This window comes from Girardinichthys multiradiatus, chromosome 17 (assembly GCF_021462225.1).
Source record: "Girardinichthys multiradiatus isolate DD_20200921_A chromosome 17, DD_fGirMul_XY1, whole genome shotgun sequence".
NCBI lineage: Eukaryota > Metazoa > Chordata > Actinopteri > Cyprinodontiformes > Goodeidae > Girardinichthys > Girardinichthys multiradiatus.
The window spans coordinates 3,831,063-3,845,897 of record NC_061809.1 but is presented as its reverse complement, the minus strand read 5'-3'; the positions used below and the strand labels follow the sequence as shown (position 1 = coordinate 3,845,897).

General features: G+C 42.1%; 1 protein-coding gene across 1 annotated transcript in view; it reads left to right on the top strand.

The window, feature by feature from the left end:
- Positions 1 to 14,835, top strand: part of tmpoa (thymopoietin a) — a 48,257-nt gene that overhangs the window by 23,777 nt on the left and 9,645 nt on the right. The window contains exons 3-5 of the mRNA XM_047390166.1: positions 3,004 to 3,138; positions 3,626 to 3,759; positions 13,271 to 13,368. Coding sequence (XP_047246122.1) covers positions 3,004 to 3,138; positions 3,626 to 3,759; positions 13,271 to 13,368 — 367 coding nt within the window. The remainder of the gene's footprint in view (positions 1 to 3,003; positions 3,139 to 3,625; positions 3,760 to 13,270; positions 13,369 to 14,835) is intronic.

Below are 14,835 nucleotides of genomic sequence, written 5' to 3'. Positions count from 1 at the left end.
ACATGTGTTTTTAATCGGCGCTATATAAATAAAACTGAATTGAATTGAATTAAATGAGGACCACCTGATTGATGCATGTTTCTTCACAGAATCAATGAGCTCAGTAATAGAACTCCACACTGCTGTTATTTTAAACATGCCTCTTTCAATTATTCAGTTACACAGACACAGGAACATGCATATAATGAATGCTGGTTCTGTTGGTTTTCTATGACTGTACACACCTACCATGTTATTATTTGCCATGTGGTAATATGATTTCTAGAAAAACCTGTGCTTAATCTGGTTAGTCTAGTTGGTCGGCTGTTATTTTAAACACAGCTGTATGTGCATATTAACTAAATCCAAGGATGAAAAGACTTAATGATTGTATAATTTGTTATTTTATTTATTATGTACTGCACTGTCTCTCAAGTATGAATAGTTCTGCAGTTAAATATTGCACTGTGGAGAGGCATGCAGGGCAACCATACAACTCTTCTAATACACACAGGTTTTACATATGCCCCTCCACTGTTAATGCTCTGTTGCTGGGTACGGGTGAACACACAAAGATGCATAAACAGTGCTGAACCAAAGTGTCCATATCCAATGAACTTTATCAGATTTTTATAAAACATTTTTTAAATGTTTTCCGACACTAGTGGCCTTTTATTTTTGTAATTTCTTGAAAGTAGGCTGACAGGAAATGAGGTGAAGAGAGGGGAAAGTCATGCAGCACAGGTCGCTATGGCCAGACTCCAACCAGGGGACAGCAGTGTCGAGGGCCGATGGCTCACTATAAAGGGCTCTACCACTGTGCCAGTGCCACACCCGAACTTTTTCAAAACTGTTTCAGACATGTAGTCATTACATTTTTTCTGGGATTTTATGTGACGGAGCAACAAAAAGTAGTACAACATTTTGAAATTATGTACTGGATATTTGTAGTACCAGCTTTGGCTAAAATCACAGCTGCAAGTCTTTTGCCGTATGTCTTTACCAGCTTTGCACATCAGGGTACTGAAATTTATTTGCCAATTTTTCTTTGTAAAATAAGTCAAGCTCAGTCAGATTGATTGGAGAACATCTGTGAACATAAATGTTCAAGTCTTGTCACAGATTCTAAAGGCCTGGACTTTGACTGGGCCATTCTGACAAATACAGGTCCTTCTCAAAATATTAGCATATTGTGATAAAGTTCATTATTTTCCATAATGTCATGATGAAAATTTAACATTCATATATTTTAGATTCATTGCACACTAACTGAAATATTTCAGGTCTTTTATTGTCTTAATACAGATGATTTTGGCATACAGCTCATGAAAACCCAAAATTCCTATCTCACAAAATTAGCATATTTCATCCAACCAATAAAAGAAAAGTGTTTTTAATACAAAAAACATCAACTTTCAAATAATCATGTACAGTTATGCACTCAATACTTGGTCGGGAATCCTTTTGCAGAAATGACTGCTTCAATGCGGCGTGGCATGGAGGCAATCAGCCTGTGGCACTGCTGAGGTCTTATGGAGGCCCAGGATGCTTCGATAGCGGCCTTTAGCTCATCCAGAGTGTTGGGTCTTGAGTCTCTCAACGTTCTCTTCACAATATCCCACAGATTCTCTATGGGGTTCAGGTCAGGAGAGTTGGCTGGCCAATTGAGCACAGTGATACCATGGTCAGTAAACCATTTACCAGTGGTTTTGGCACTGTGAGCAGGTGCCAGGTCGTGCTGAAAAATGAAATCTTCATCTCCCTAAAGCTTTTCAGCAGATGGAAGCATGAAGTGCTCCAAAATCTCCTGATAGCTAGCTGCATTGACCCTGCCCTTGATAAAACACAGTGGACCAACACCAGCAGCTGGCACAGCACCCCAGACCATCACTGACTGTGGGTACTTGACACTGGACTTCTGGCATTTTGGCATTTCCTTCTCCCCAGTTTTCCTCCAGACTCTGGCACCTTGATTTCCGAATGACATGCAGAATTTGCTTTCATCCGAAAAAAGTACTTTGGACCACTGAGCAACAGTCCAGTGCTGCTTCTCTGTAGCCCAGGTCAGGCGCTTCTGCCGCTGTTTATGGTTCAAAAGTGGCTTGACCTGGGGAATGCGGCACCTGTAGCCCATTTCCTGCACACGCCTGTGCATGGTGGCTCTGGATGTTTCTACTCCAGACTCAGTCCACTGCTTCCGCAGGTCCCCCAAGGTCTGGAATCGGCCCTTTTCCACAATCTTCCTCAGGGTCCGGTCACCTCTTCTCGTTGTGCAGCGTTTTCTGCCACACTTTTTCCTTCCCACAGACTTCCCACTGAGGTGCCTTGATACAGCACTCTGGGAACAGCCTATTCGTTCAGAAATGTCTTTCTGTGTCTTACCCTCTTGCTTGAGGGTGTCAATAGTGGCCTTCTGGACAGCAGTCAGGTCGGCTGTCTTACCCATGATTGAGGTTTTGAGTGATAAACCAGGCTGGGAGTTTTAAAGGCCTCAGGAATCTTTTGCAGGTGTTTAGAGTTAACTCGTTGATCCAGATGATTAGGTTCATAGCTCGTTTAGAGACCCTTTTAATGATATGCTAATTTTGTGAGATAGGAATTTTGGGTTTTCATGAGCTGTATGCCAAAATCATCCGTATTAAGACAATAAAAGACCTGAAATATTTCAGTTAGTGTGCAATGAATCTAAAATATATGAATGTTAAATTTTCATCATGACATTATGGAAAATAATGAACTTTATCACAATATGCTAATATTTTGAGAAGGACCTGTAGATATCTTTAATCTAGCTCGTTGTAGCTCTGGTTGCATGTTGGAGTCCTTGTTCTGCTGGAAGGTGAAGCTCTGCCCCAAACTCAAATTGTTTTGCAACTTTTAAAAGGTTTTCTTCTAGGATTGTCTTATCGTCTAGTAAAAAGATGGCCAGAGTTTGTTGATGTCATATGACCTGTAAGATATCTAAATTTAACATAATCTTGTTCATGTTTTACCATGCCTTTCCTTCTATGTTGTTCTTTCCAGAATCAACCCGTAAACTGTATGAGAAGAAGCTCCAGAAATACTTGGACGATGGTCCTGCACAGCTGTATCCCACAGAAATACAAGTGAACCACAACGGCAGCTCTGAATCTGAAATCTACAGCGACAAGGAGGACGGTAAAAGCATATCCCCTTATTGTCCCTGAATCAGGGATCACAACATTATTAGAATTTGGTATATTCTCAATTATTGGGGCCTTCTAAAACAGATTAATTGGTTTCCAGGGGAAAGCAGATGAAATGTGCAGGGGTTTGTAAAAGTGTCCTCTTTCAGGATGAAGACCTCTACACAAGCAAACAAATTCATCATGTGTAGAATCTATGCTTCAAAATCAAACGAATGAAACATTCACAAACCCAGTAGCAATGACAAACTGTCTTCCTGTTTTACGCTGAGACATGTCTATTGGTTCTGTACTGGAGTACAGTCGAACCAAGTCTGCCTTTAAAGGTTACACACTAAAAACCGAACCATATTCTGCATCTAAAAGAGTGAAGGCCCAGATCTTAATCTTTCTTTCTGTATTACTAATGAAAGACACACGCCTGGGCCGGCTGTGTTGGGACAGAGTGGTAATAGACTGCGTTGTGTCTGTTATTGCAGAAGTGGTGGCAGCACTAGAAACTGTGATTGAGCCTGAACCAGAACCAATTCCAATGGTGGAGAGACGAATGAGGAGCAGAGAGAAAACCCCAGATAGCAGTCCCACCAGTAACAACAGCGGCCAGCACCATACGGTAAGATAGTGGTTCATAAATCTGATACACTGAACACCTGCAGCACCATTGAAAACCTCTGAGTACTGAGTAGTCCCAGTTTCTTCAGTGTTGTCATGGTGAAGGACAGCCCAAATGTTTATGTTGCCGAGCCATACTGATTATCTGTCTCTGTCACTGCTATTGTGCCAATGCTTCATATTGCTAAAGTCACTGGTTAATCTCAGTGTATGATCAAACAGGTGTTGATAATCAGTCAGATGGAAATCGTTTTTGTTTACAGATTACACTATTTCTTCATAGTTCCTTTATGGTGTAGCGGGGAAATTCCAATGTCTTTGATACGGGGAACATATCCTGGTTGCATCAGGAAGAGCAAAAATGGCAGTGTGGAGAGCACCTGCACTACTGTGGCATGGAAGCTCCAGGTCTTCCTCTTTTAAAGATGTTCTTAGATGTTGCAGTCTTTCATAGGAGTATACAGAAGCCAGGGTTTCCGCTACATGTAATTGATCGTGGCGCACCGCCATGGCAAAATAAAAGCCACCATGTCTATCTCCAGCAGTCTACGGCGAGAGGCGGGGTCGCCAATCCATCCATCGCAGGGCAACACAGAGACATACAGGACAAACAACCAACTCTCATTCACACCGAAGGGCAATTTAGAGAGACCAATTAACCTAACAGTCATGTTTTTGGACTCCGTGACTACTCCAAACATCACCGTCGACAGACCCGCTCTCCGTCGTTCTCCGTCAAATTACGGAACAACTCCAATTTTCTGTTCCATTCCGGTCCATCTTGCTCCAGCCGGGTCAACCAATGTACCTCTCGGACATGCTTTTTTCGGGCTCCAAGGAACTTGGAGCTGACATATGTTGCATTTGAAGGACAGTAATGTATTTAATTAATATAACTTTTACCTTAATGCGTAATGTTTCAGATACGTTTTGAACAGCACGACGTACCCCCCTGCAGCTCACCACCATGATTTTAAAAAAATTGTAGAGAAACCCCGGAAGTAACTTCAAGTCGAGATCAGAAACAGCAAGGAGGTGTACAAGAAGAACCTGGAGAGCAAGCGCCAGCAAAACAATATTGGCAGATCACAGGCTTCAAGCAGAAGGAAGTGTGGGTCAATGGATATCTGGACAGAGCCAATCACCTGAACACATTCTTCAATAGGTTCAGTTCAGGAACAAGCTCAGCATCCTTCTCTCCTGCTCACAGCCAAACAGACATCCCACCCTCCTGTCACACCTCAAATGTTTTATCTTCCACCTCAGCCCTAGACCCTTCTGCTTCCACATGTTTACCTTCAACCATATCAGAAGATGCTGATGCCTCCTTTGCCTCCACCTTCCACCTGTGTGTCTCAAGAAGTCAGGTGAAGAGACAACTGGACTGACTGAACCGGAACAAGGCTGAGGGCCCGGATTATGTCAGCCCTAGAATCCTAAAGGGCTCTGCTGAGCAGCTCTGTGGGATTCTGCAGCACCTCTTCAACACTTAGAATGGCCCAGAAGAAGGTTCCAGTGTTGTGGAAGACCTCCTGTCTTGTTCCGGTACCAAAGAAAATTCACCCATCAGTCCTCAATGACTATAGACCTGTTGTCCTGACATCTCACATCATGAAGGTCCTAGAGAGGCTCCTGTTGGCCCACCTGAGTAAGCAAACGGTGTCTGTCTAACCATGTAGTCAGCAGCACAGGAGCACCACAGGGGTCTGTACTCTCACCATTCCTTTTCACTCTGTACACCTCAGACTTCCAGTACAAGACAGACTCCTGTCATCTACAGAAATACTCAGATGATTCTTGCAGTCGTGGGGTGGATCAGAGATGTACAAGAAGCTGAGTACAGGAAGGTGGTGGACCGCTTTGTGGCATGGTGTGGAAACAATCATCTCATTTTGAACGTGACTAAAACAAAGGAGGTGATTGTAGATTTAAAGAAAAACAAGAACAGGTCAAACACTGTTTCCATCACCACAGAAGAAGTGGAGGTGGTGGAGGAGTATAAATACCTCAGCGTTCACCTGGACAGCAGACTGGAGTGGAGATGCAACTGTGAAGCCATCTACAAGAAGGGATAGAGCAGACTGTACTTCTTGAGGAAGCTTGGGTCCTTTGGTGTTTGCAGAAAGATGCTGCATATCTTCCATAAGTCTGTTGTGGAGAGTGTGATCTCTTCTACCATCATCTGCTGGGGAAGCAGCATCAGAACCAGGGACTTAAAAAAGCTCAACAAGCTGATAAAAAAGGCTGGCTCTTTTCTGGGGACTCCTCTGGAACCTCTGGAGATCATTGTGGAAAGAAGGATTCTTCATAAAATAAAGAACATTATGGAGAACCCTGAGCATCCTCTTCATGAGACTGTCCTACAACAACAGAGTGTCTTCAGTCAGAGGATTCTTCAGATGTGCTGTAAGATGGTGCGCTACAGGAGATCCTTCCTGCCCACAGCCATCAGCATCTACAACGGCTCTTTGAAGAAATCATCATAATGAGCTACAACAACATTTAATTTCCCTTTGGGATTAATAAAGTATTTTTGAATTGGAATTCAAACGAATAATAAAGGGTATAATTAACATATATGAAAAGCCAATGATCCTTTGGATAAAAACAAATCCGTTTGATTCATAAAACCTTGCTGTAAAGGATTATGCATTAGTATGATAGGCTCCTGCAAAACTTGGTGACTTTTTGAGTCCATCCCAGTCTTGTGCAGGTCTACTGTTTTATCCCTGATGTCCTCACACAGCTCTCTCGTCTTGGCCATGGTGGAGAGGTTGAGGTTTGTTTGATTGAGTCTGTGGACAGGTGTGTTTTATACAGATAACGAGTTCAAACAGGTGCAGTTAATACAGGTAATGAGTGGAGAACAGGAGGGCTTCTTAAAGAAGCCCAACAGGCCTGAGAGAGCCGGGATTCTTACTGGTTGTTAGGTGATCAAATACTGATATCATGCAATAAAATGCAAATAACTACTTAAAAATCACACAATGTCATTTTCTGGATTTTTGTTTTCCATCACTCACAGTTGAAGAGTAGCTCTGATGAAAATTAAAAATTATATTTATTTATTCCATTTAACAGATTAGTTTGCTTTTCAGTCAAGGATGTACAGTGTTTCACACTTGTGGTAAAATGTTTTGATGTTATTAATCATGGTCTCCATGGAAACCCTGTATTTTAAATTCAAAATTCAATTCAAAAATACTTTATTAATCCCAAAGGGAAATTAAATGATGTAGCTCATATTATGAAGGTTTCTTTAAAGAGCCGTCGTAGAGGGCGCGGTGCTGATGGTGTAGGGGTTAAGCGCGCAACCATATACGGAGGCTACAGTCCTCGAAGTGGCCGTCCCGGGTTCAAGTCCCGGACCCGGCGACATGTGCCGAATGTCTCCCCCCCTCTCTACCCCTCTTTCCTGTCTACCCACTGTCAAAAAAAATAAAAATAAAGGCCACTAGTGCCAAAGAAATATCTTCAAAAGAGCCGTTGTAGATAATTGCTAATTGCTATGGGCAAGAAGGATATCCTGTAGCAGGAGATGTAGAGGATCCTATGCGATCCTCTGTATAGCTTGGATTCATATGTGACTAAAACCTCTTTAATAAGCACAATCAAACGTTGAAACAAAACTCCTGAGAGCATACGAATAGCATAACTGCTTCCAGTCAGCACAAGCTTTCTCAGATTTTTTGCCTTATAGTGATGTCATGCACTGTGATTGTTGAACTGTGAAAATGCTCTCCCTTGTCTGTCTCTGTGAGGCTGATGTGTTGTGCAGCAGACGGGAAGGACACAGCAGCTGGTTTTCATTAGATTCCTTTGACGCTGGCAAAGGAAGCACATTTTTCCTTCCTCTTTTAAACTAGAGAACAGCCCCACCCGGCCCAGTGTGCGCTAGCATTAATGAATGTGTGAGATTTAAAACACATGATGTGGATTAGTTGCTGCCATGCTCACACTCAATGCTCTTTAAAGGCTTCACACTCCAATTTCTTACGGTTCCCTTCTTCCATCTTTTCTTTTTAAATGCTTATGCTGTAAATTGCTCCCTTGCTATTCTTATTTTTTCTTTTGTGTGAATCTGCATTCTTCCATTTTACTTTCATCTTGCGGCTGGCACATTTGAATTTCCCCACTGTGGGACAAAGGTACAAAGGATATTTCTAATTATTCTGTTTTAATTCATATTCAAGCTTTACCAACTCATTTAGTTTAGAAAGTCAATGAAAGAAAAATGTAAGAAATCACAGTAGGCTGATGTATCCCAAAGGTGCACAATCCATCTTGAGAGCTAACAGCTCCTTCTACTGCTCACACAGTGAATGTCCAGCTGTTGTGCTGAGACCTTGAGGAATGACGGGCAAATAAAAACTTGTCGTCTCTCTCTATTAACGTGAGCTGAGCTGTGGAATAGGACCTGGTTGTCTCCTTGTGCACTTTGTGGCAGCATCAGGATCTTTAGTAGCAGAACCACTGAACCAAGTCAAGTTATATTGACCAAAACTAATGGTTCAAAGGTTCTCGCTAGTGTTGGTAATGAGGAGTAAACACAATGGAAAGTGAGTACAATTACTTTGAGTGCATCTAAAAGCAAATATGACTGAAATCTCCTGTAAACAAGGCTGAAAAACTATGGAACTGACTTTAGATATTTTGCAGGTCTGGATAAGTGTGAACAAATAGGGTATGTAAAAAAAGCTTGTTTCTCTTTGTTTTCTGTTCCATTTTTCTTTCTTCTTACATTTGACAGGTTAACATATCAACCATGTCAAATTCAAAAATAGTTTGAGTTGACTGGGAACCTGACTTGCACACTTGTGCAGTGGCCACCACTCTTGGGTCACAGCTTATTCAAATAGTGCTTTGCAAACATGCATTCAAGATGCCTGTATTAACTCTGTAGGAGCTGCAGAAATCTACGGCTCAGGTGGCAGAAGCTGTCGAATGGACAGCCATGCACTCCACAAATCTGAACTTGATGTAAGACACTAATTATTAGATGAGACCAAAATGTAACTTTCTGGCCTAAAACACTGTGTAGGGAAAAACTAAATGTACATCACCCTAAATACTTTATCCCCACAGTAGAGGCAGTATAATGCTGTGGGGATGTTTTTCTTCAGCCGGGACAGGGAAGCTGGTCGGAGTTCATGTGAAGATGGATGGAACTAAATCCAGGACAATGCTGGAAGTAAACCTTTCTAAGGCTGCAGAAGACTTGAGACTTAGGTGGAGGTTCACCTTCCAGCAGGACAGCCACCCAAAACATACAGCCAGAGATATAATGGGATGGTTTAGATGAAAGCTTCATGTGTCAAAATGGCCCAGTCAAAGTCCAGACCTAAATCCAACTGAAAATGTGTGGCAAGACTTACTGTTTACAAGTGCTGTCAATCTAATCTGATTGTGTGTTGATGTTCTGCTGGTTTTGGGATCATTGTCCTGTTGATAACATGACTCGGATTCACTCTTCTTTTTTTTTTGTAAGACTTTTTTGGCACCAGTGGCCTTTTTTGAACTGTAATTTGACAGGAAAGAGGGTGAAGAGAGAAGAAGAAGACGTGCAACAAATGGCCTGAGAATCAAACTCTGGTCAGCCGCATCGAGGACTATGGTCTGCATATGGTGTGGCTGCTCTACCAACTGAGCCACCGAGCGCCCCCGGATTCACTCTTTTTAAATGATTCTCAAGGTTGGGGCAGCTGTGACTCGGGTGGTAGGAGTTTGTCCTGTAACCAGTGGGTTGCTGGTTCAAACCCCTGCTCTGTCTGTTTCAGTCGTTGTGTCCTTGACACTTCATCAAACTTGCCTGCTGATGGTGATCAGAGGGCTCAGCATGTGTGTATGGCAGCCTCACTTCTGTCAGTGCGCCCCAGGGGAGGTGTGGCTACATTGTAGTCTACTTCTGTCAGTGTGTGGATGAATGACTGATTGTAGTGTAAAGCCCTTTGGGGTCTCTGGGGACTTGATAAAGCACTTTTACCATTAATCAAACTTATTTAACAAGTATATTTGACTTATTTTTGTCATAAAACTCAAATGCAGAAAATCACAGAGAATTGGTATGATTTAAATGATGATGGTGTTTTAAAATCGATCAAATCTTCTTGAAAGGATGTCGGGACCACTCTGACCTCAAATCGGGGATATTCAACAAGTTGGATTGTCTTGGCCTGATTTCCTACCGTGTGTGTTGTTCCCCGAGGACAAACGAGCACGCAGCTTGTTGAATATGACATCAGCTGACAGACAAGAGCAGATAAGCTCTTGGTTGGTCTTTTCTTTGGCAATAATTCTACGAAGCTCTTAAAGAGCCTTGCAATTTGACGAATAAGAAAGCCACAATTTACATCATAGAACGTACTTATTCTTAAAAATCCCATTATGTGTACACCTAATGCATTAAATGAAATCTTAAACAAATGTCCTTCAAGTGCATGCAAATGACTTTTTGTTTACTATTTTAATCTATTAAAGTATTATCACAACATTCATGTTGATACCAAATTTTTGGTGCATTGTACCGGAGTTAAAAGAATATTATTTAGATGTAGACTTTAATCCCTATTTCAAAAACATAGTCATCAAGTGCGAATTTTGAGAGGTTAGAGGTTCTTCTTCTTTTCCTATTGCCCCTTGGCGTACCCCTCTGAGATTTCCGAGGAGACTTGATGTTTTGCAGTCATCTGTTGAGCTTCTTAAAAATTTTACACTGTAATACAAAACATTAAGTTTTAAGCAATTAACTTTTACACAGAACACTAAGGAAGTAAAATGTAAGATTTTTAAGGACGTTTCAGGAGCAATGTATACACTTGAACAAAAAATGTCCAATACCATGAGGAGGGTGGATGCTGCGCTGCTCTCTGTTATGTGAATGTTTGAGTGTGTTTAATGCTAACTATGGCAGTTCCTCATTTTTAAACAATGTGCTTTACATTGGCAATTATTGGGCATTTTTCGGCAAGTATGTTTTTCTCTACTTTGTTGTACCGTTCTCCAGCCCGTCAACTGCAAACTTCAACTCCCACAAACTATATCAGCTCCTACTGTTCCCCACCTCCTGGCTGTGATCTTATTGTATTTACGTTTCAACTGGTATTCAGCTTGTCGCTAAAATCATTGAATTCAACTCCAGGAAGATTTTAATTACTCCAGAAACTGTTTTTATTCTGTGCTTGCTTGTTCCCTGATAGGAAGTGAGATTGTTAAATCTGCTCATGAAACTTTTCTGTAGGTTTTGGAGAGTAATTTGTGGACTGGATAATAGATTATAGTTTGTGATATTTAAAGATCAATGCAATATGATTCTTCTAAAACAATAAAGGAGTATGAGATCTTTTCCATCAAATATGTCATCTAAATGATGTATTCCTTTACTGATACATGTTGAATGGTTAAGAGCTCTTTTTTTTTTTTTTTTTGTATATTTGGGTTGTTCCAAATGGGTGTTCAGCTGCATGGGAAAATTGAAGATCTATTCGTTTTAAATCAATCAATCAGCCAGTCAATCGAGCTTTTTTGTTTTATATAGAACTATTACGCACAGTGAAGAGGCCTGTTAGAAATATTAATGCCCAGGTACCTGATGTTTCCAATCTGTAAAGGAATGGTTAGATAGAAGAGAAAGGAGGATATGGGAGGGGACACATTTTCTTGCGGGAGCCGATATATGAAGTCACTACATCATTTAGTTGGTTTAAATCAGAGGCAGAAGCTTCAAAAACATTCCAGTCTGTGCAATCAAGGCAGTTCTGTAGCATCTGCTTTGACACATCAATCCACTTCCTAACAGTCCTAACCACAGGCTTAGAGGTTTTCAGTTTCTGTCTATAAGTTGGTATAAGATGAAGGAGGCAGTGATCAGAGAGTCCTTACTCTGCACAAGGGACAACACTGTATGCATCCTTTTGTCTGGTCGGGAAAATTAACATGCTGTCTGTATCGACAAAGTTTAATAGAGAGATTTGCGATGTTAAAATCCCAAAACAAAATGATGAGAAAGTCAGGGTCTCCATCTCAGTTATCATCTCAGCAGGCTCTCTTTCTGATTCTGAAGTGCTGGATGAAGGGATGTAAACACCAACCAGAATGAATGAGGAGAACTCCCTTGGTGAATAAAAGGGTTTGCCATTTATAAAACAGTACTCTAGGTGAGGACTGTCAGTTAGCAGGTTTGTGTGCAGCTATAGAGAATTTCAGAATCAGCTTATTTGCCAGGTTTGTCTTGTGCATCCATATGGGGTGCCGTTTGTTAAGTTACACACTCGAAAACTTACAGCAATATTTTGGGTCATTTAGCCTGTCATAAGATATGGGGGTTAATTTTTCACCATGTCATTCATACATTTAGAAATGTCAGTTACAAACAAAATATTTAATTAGCAAGTAAAATATTTAGATTACAAACTAAATATTTAGCTTGCAAATTAAATATTTAGTAAGCAAGCCAAATATTTAGCTTCAAATAAATATTAAAAATGAGGGAGTCTTCAATCAAGACACCAAGGTATTTATACTTGTGAACCACTTCTATGTCATTCCCGTCCAGAGTGGTCACTGAGGGGGTTGTTTGTAATTGCTTTCTAGATTAGGAAAATATCATTAATTTAATATCATCTTCATTAAGAAAGAGCTTCAATGGTAATAATGATTTCCGGATAACTTCAAAGGCGTTCGGCAGTTAATCAACAGCCTGAACAAGAGTTCATCCACAACAGCAAATAACTGTGTCATCAGCATAAAGATGCAAATTGGTATCAGACACATTCAGACCCAGACCATTTTTATAGATGGTGAATAAGATGGTACAAAGTACTGAACCTTGTGGTACCCCCTTTGTGGACGGTAACAAATTCAGAACACAGACCATCACACTGGATTTTGTTACAGAGGTCATTTGTGAACCAAGCAATTGATATTTTTTGGAAGCCCTTAATGCAGAAGTCCAAGTTTTAAAATGTCATGGTTGGCTGTATCAAAGGCATTTGCCAAACCTATAAAAAGTGATGCACCATATTGTTTCTTATGAATCACAACAAGAATGTTATTTACCACCTTCAGTGTTGCTGTAACTGTGCTGTGATTTTTTTTTTTTTTTTAAGTCTGACTGACATTCTGCTAAAATGGTATTAGAATGTCAAATATCTTTTATTTGCTCACTAACATTACTTCTGCGCTGATAGATTGGATATTGGTCTATAATTAGTTAAAATTGTTGAATCACACTTCACGCTTCCAATTTCAAAAAGTATGGATTAATTAAATAAGGACAATAAAGAAGTTTGTACGTGCGTACCGAACTGTCAGGGCTGTACCAGAGATTTTCGGTGCTAATATGCTAATATGTGAACCAGAACAGACCTACCACACAGTGATGTATGGGGTGTAAATATTTAATTTGGAGCTAAATATTTAATTTGGAGCTAAATATTTAGTTAATCTGGAGGGTGGTCTTGTTAAAACTTGATTACATTCAGTGTGAAAATGAATTTTGTGTTTTCTCTGTTCAGGTTGAGAAAAACACTGCAAGTGATCAGACTCTAAAAGCAGAGAAAGATGACATGAAGGAGCTTTTTTCCACTGACATAAACAGTCCGTCTGGATTCAGGTAAGCAACCAAAGCTCTGTACTGTCTCTCAATCTGTTTGTTTGGTTGGTTGTTTGTTGCAAATGAAGTGTCAGTCAAAGATGCGATATACCTTTTTTTAACAATGATGAAACTGGTGATTTTTTTTTTTCCCAGAAGGAGAAGACCCCTATATTCACAATACAAAACAAGTCTTCATCCTTTTAGTCCAACTTTTTAAATTGTTAAATCACTGCTCTCTAACAGTCAATTTGTAGACAGCCAGAATAAGTAATATAACCTCACTGGATCTGGAGTTTAGGTTTCCTGTGGCAGCGCTGAATGTCCTCTGTGGAACTTCAGTAATGTTTTCCTGCTGCTCAGGTGATTGTACTGCAGATGTCCTCTCTCTGTCAACCCAGCAGTTCATGAAGCCATGATGCTGGGCTGCTCTCTTCCCTGGTCGCCTATCCCGCTTCCACTTGGAGTCAGCTAGTCTACAGCTCCCTGTATGCCTGCTGAGCATTGGTGTATGTGGATTTACATATTTATATTTGGGAAACAGGCTCTAGGTGATGGGTCAGACAAAGAGTGGTTCAAGAACCCCTCATGAGGAACAAAATATCGAGGCACGTGACGTCGCCCGGTACGGCGGAGCCGGGGTCCCACCCTGGAGCCAGGCCTGGGGTCGGGACTCGTCGGAGAGCGCCTGGTGGCCGGGTTGCTCCTCGCGGACCCGGCCGGGCCAAGCCCGAACGAGAAACGCGAGGCCATCCCCCAGTGGGCCCACCACCTGCAGGGGGAACCGTGAGGGACCGGTGCAAAGAGGATTGGGTGGCGGACGAAGGTGGAGACCTCAACGGCCCGATCCCCGGATGCTTAGGCTGGCTCTAGGGACACGGGATGTCACCTCGCTGGGGGAGGAAGGAGCCTGAGCTTGTGCGGGAGGTCGAGAGATATCGACTAGAAATAGTCGGATTCGCCTCCACGCACAGCATGGGCTCTGGAACCCATCTCCTTGAGAGGCGTTGGACTCTCTTCTACTCTGGAGTGGCCAACGGGGAGAGGCGGCGGGCTGGTGTGGGTTTGCTTGTTGCCCCCCAGCTCAGCCGTCTCGTGTTGGGGTTTACCCCAGTGGATGAGAGGGTCGTAGCCCTGCGCCTTCGGGTTGGGGAGAGGTCTCTGACTATCATTTCAGGGATGTTGGAGACATAGAGTCCGAGTGGACCATGTTCTCCGCATCTATTGTCGATGCTGCTGCCCATAGCTGCGGCCGTAAGGTCTGCGGTGCCTGTCGTGGCGGCAATCCCAGAACCCGGTGGTGGACACCGGCAGTAAGGGATGCTGTCAAGCTGAAGAAGGAGTCCTATCGGCTGTGGTTGGCTTGTGGGACTCCTGAGGCGGCTGACGGGTACCGTGAGGCCAAGCGGGCTGCGGCCCGGGCTGTGGCAGAGGCAAAAACTCGGGCCTGGGAGGAGTTTGGTGAGGCCATGGAGAAGGACTATCGGT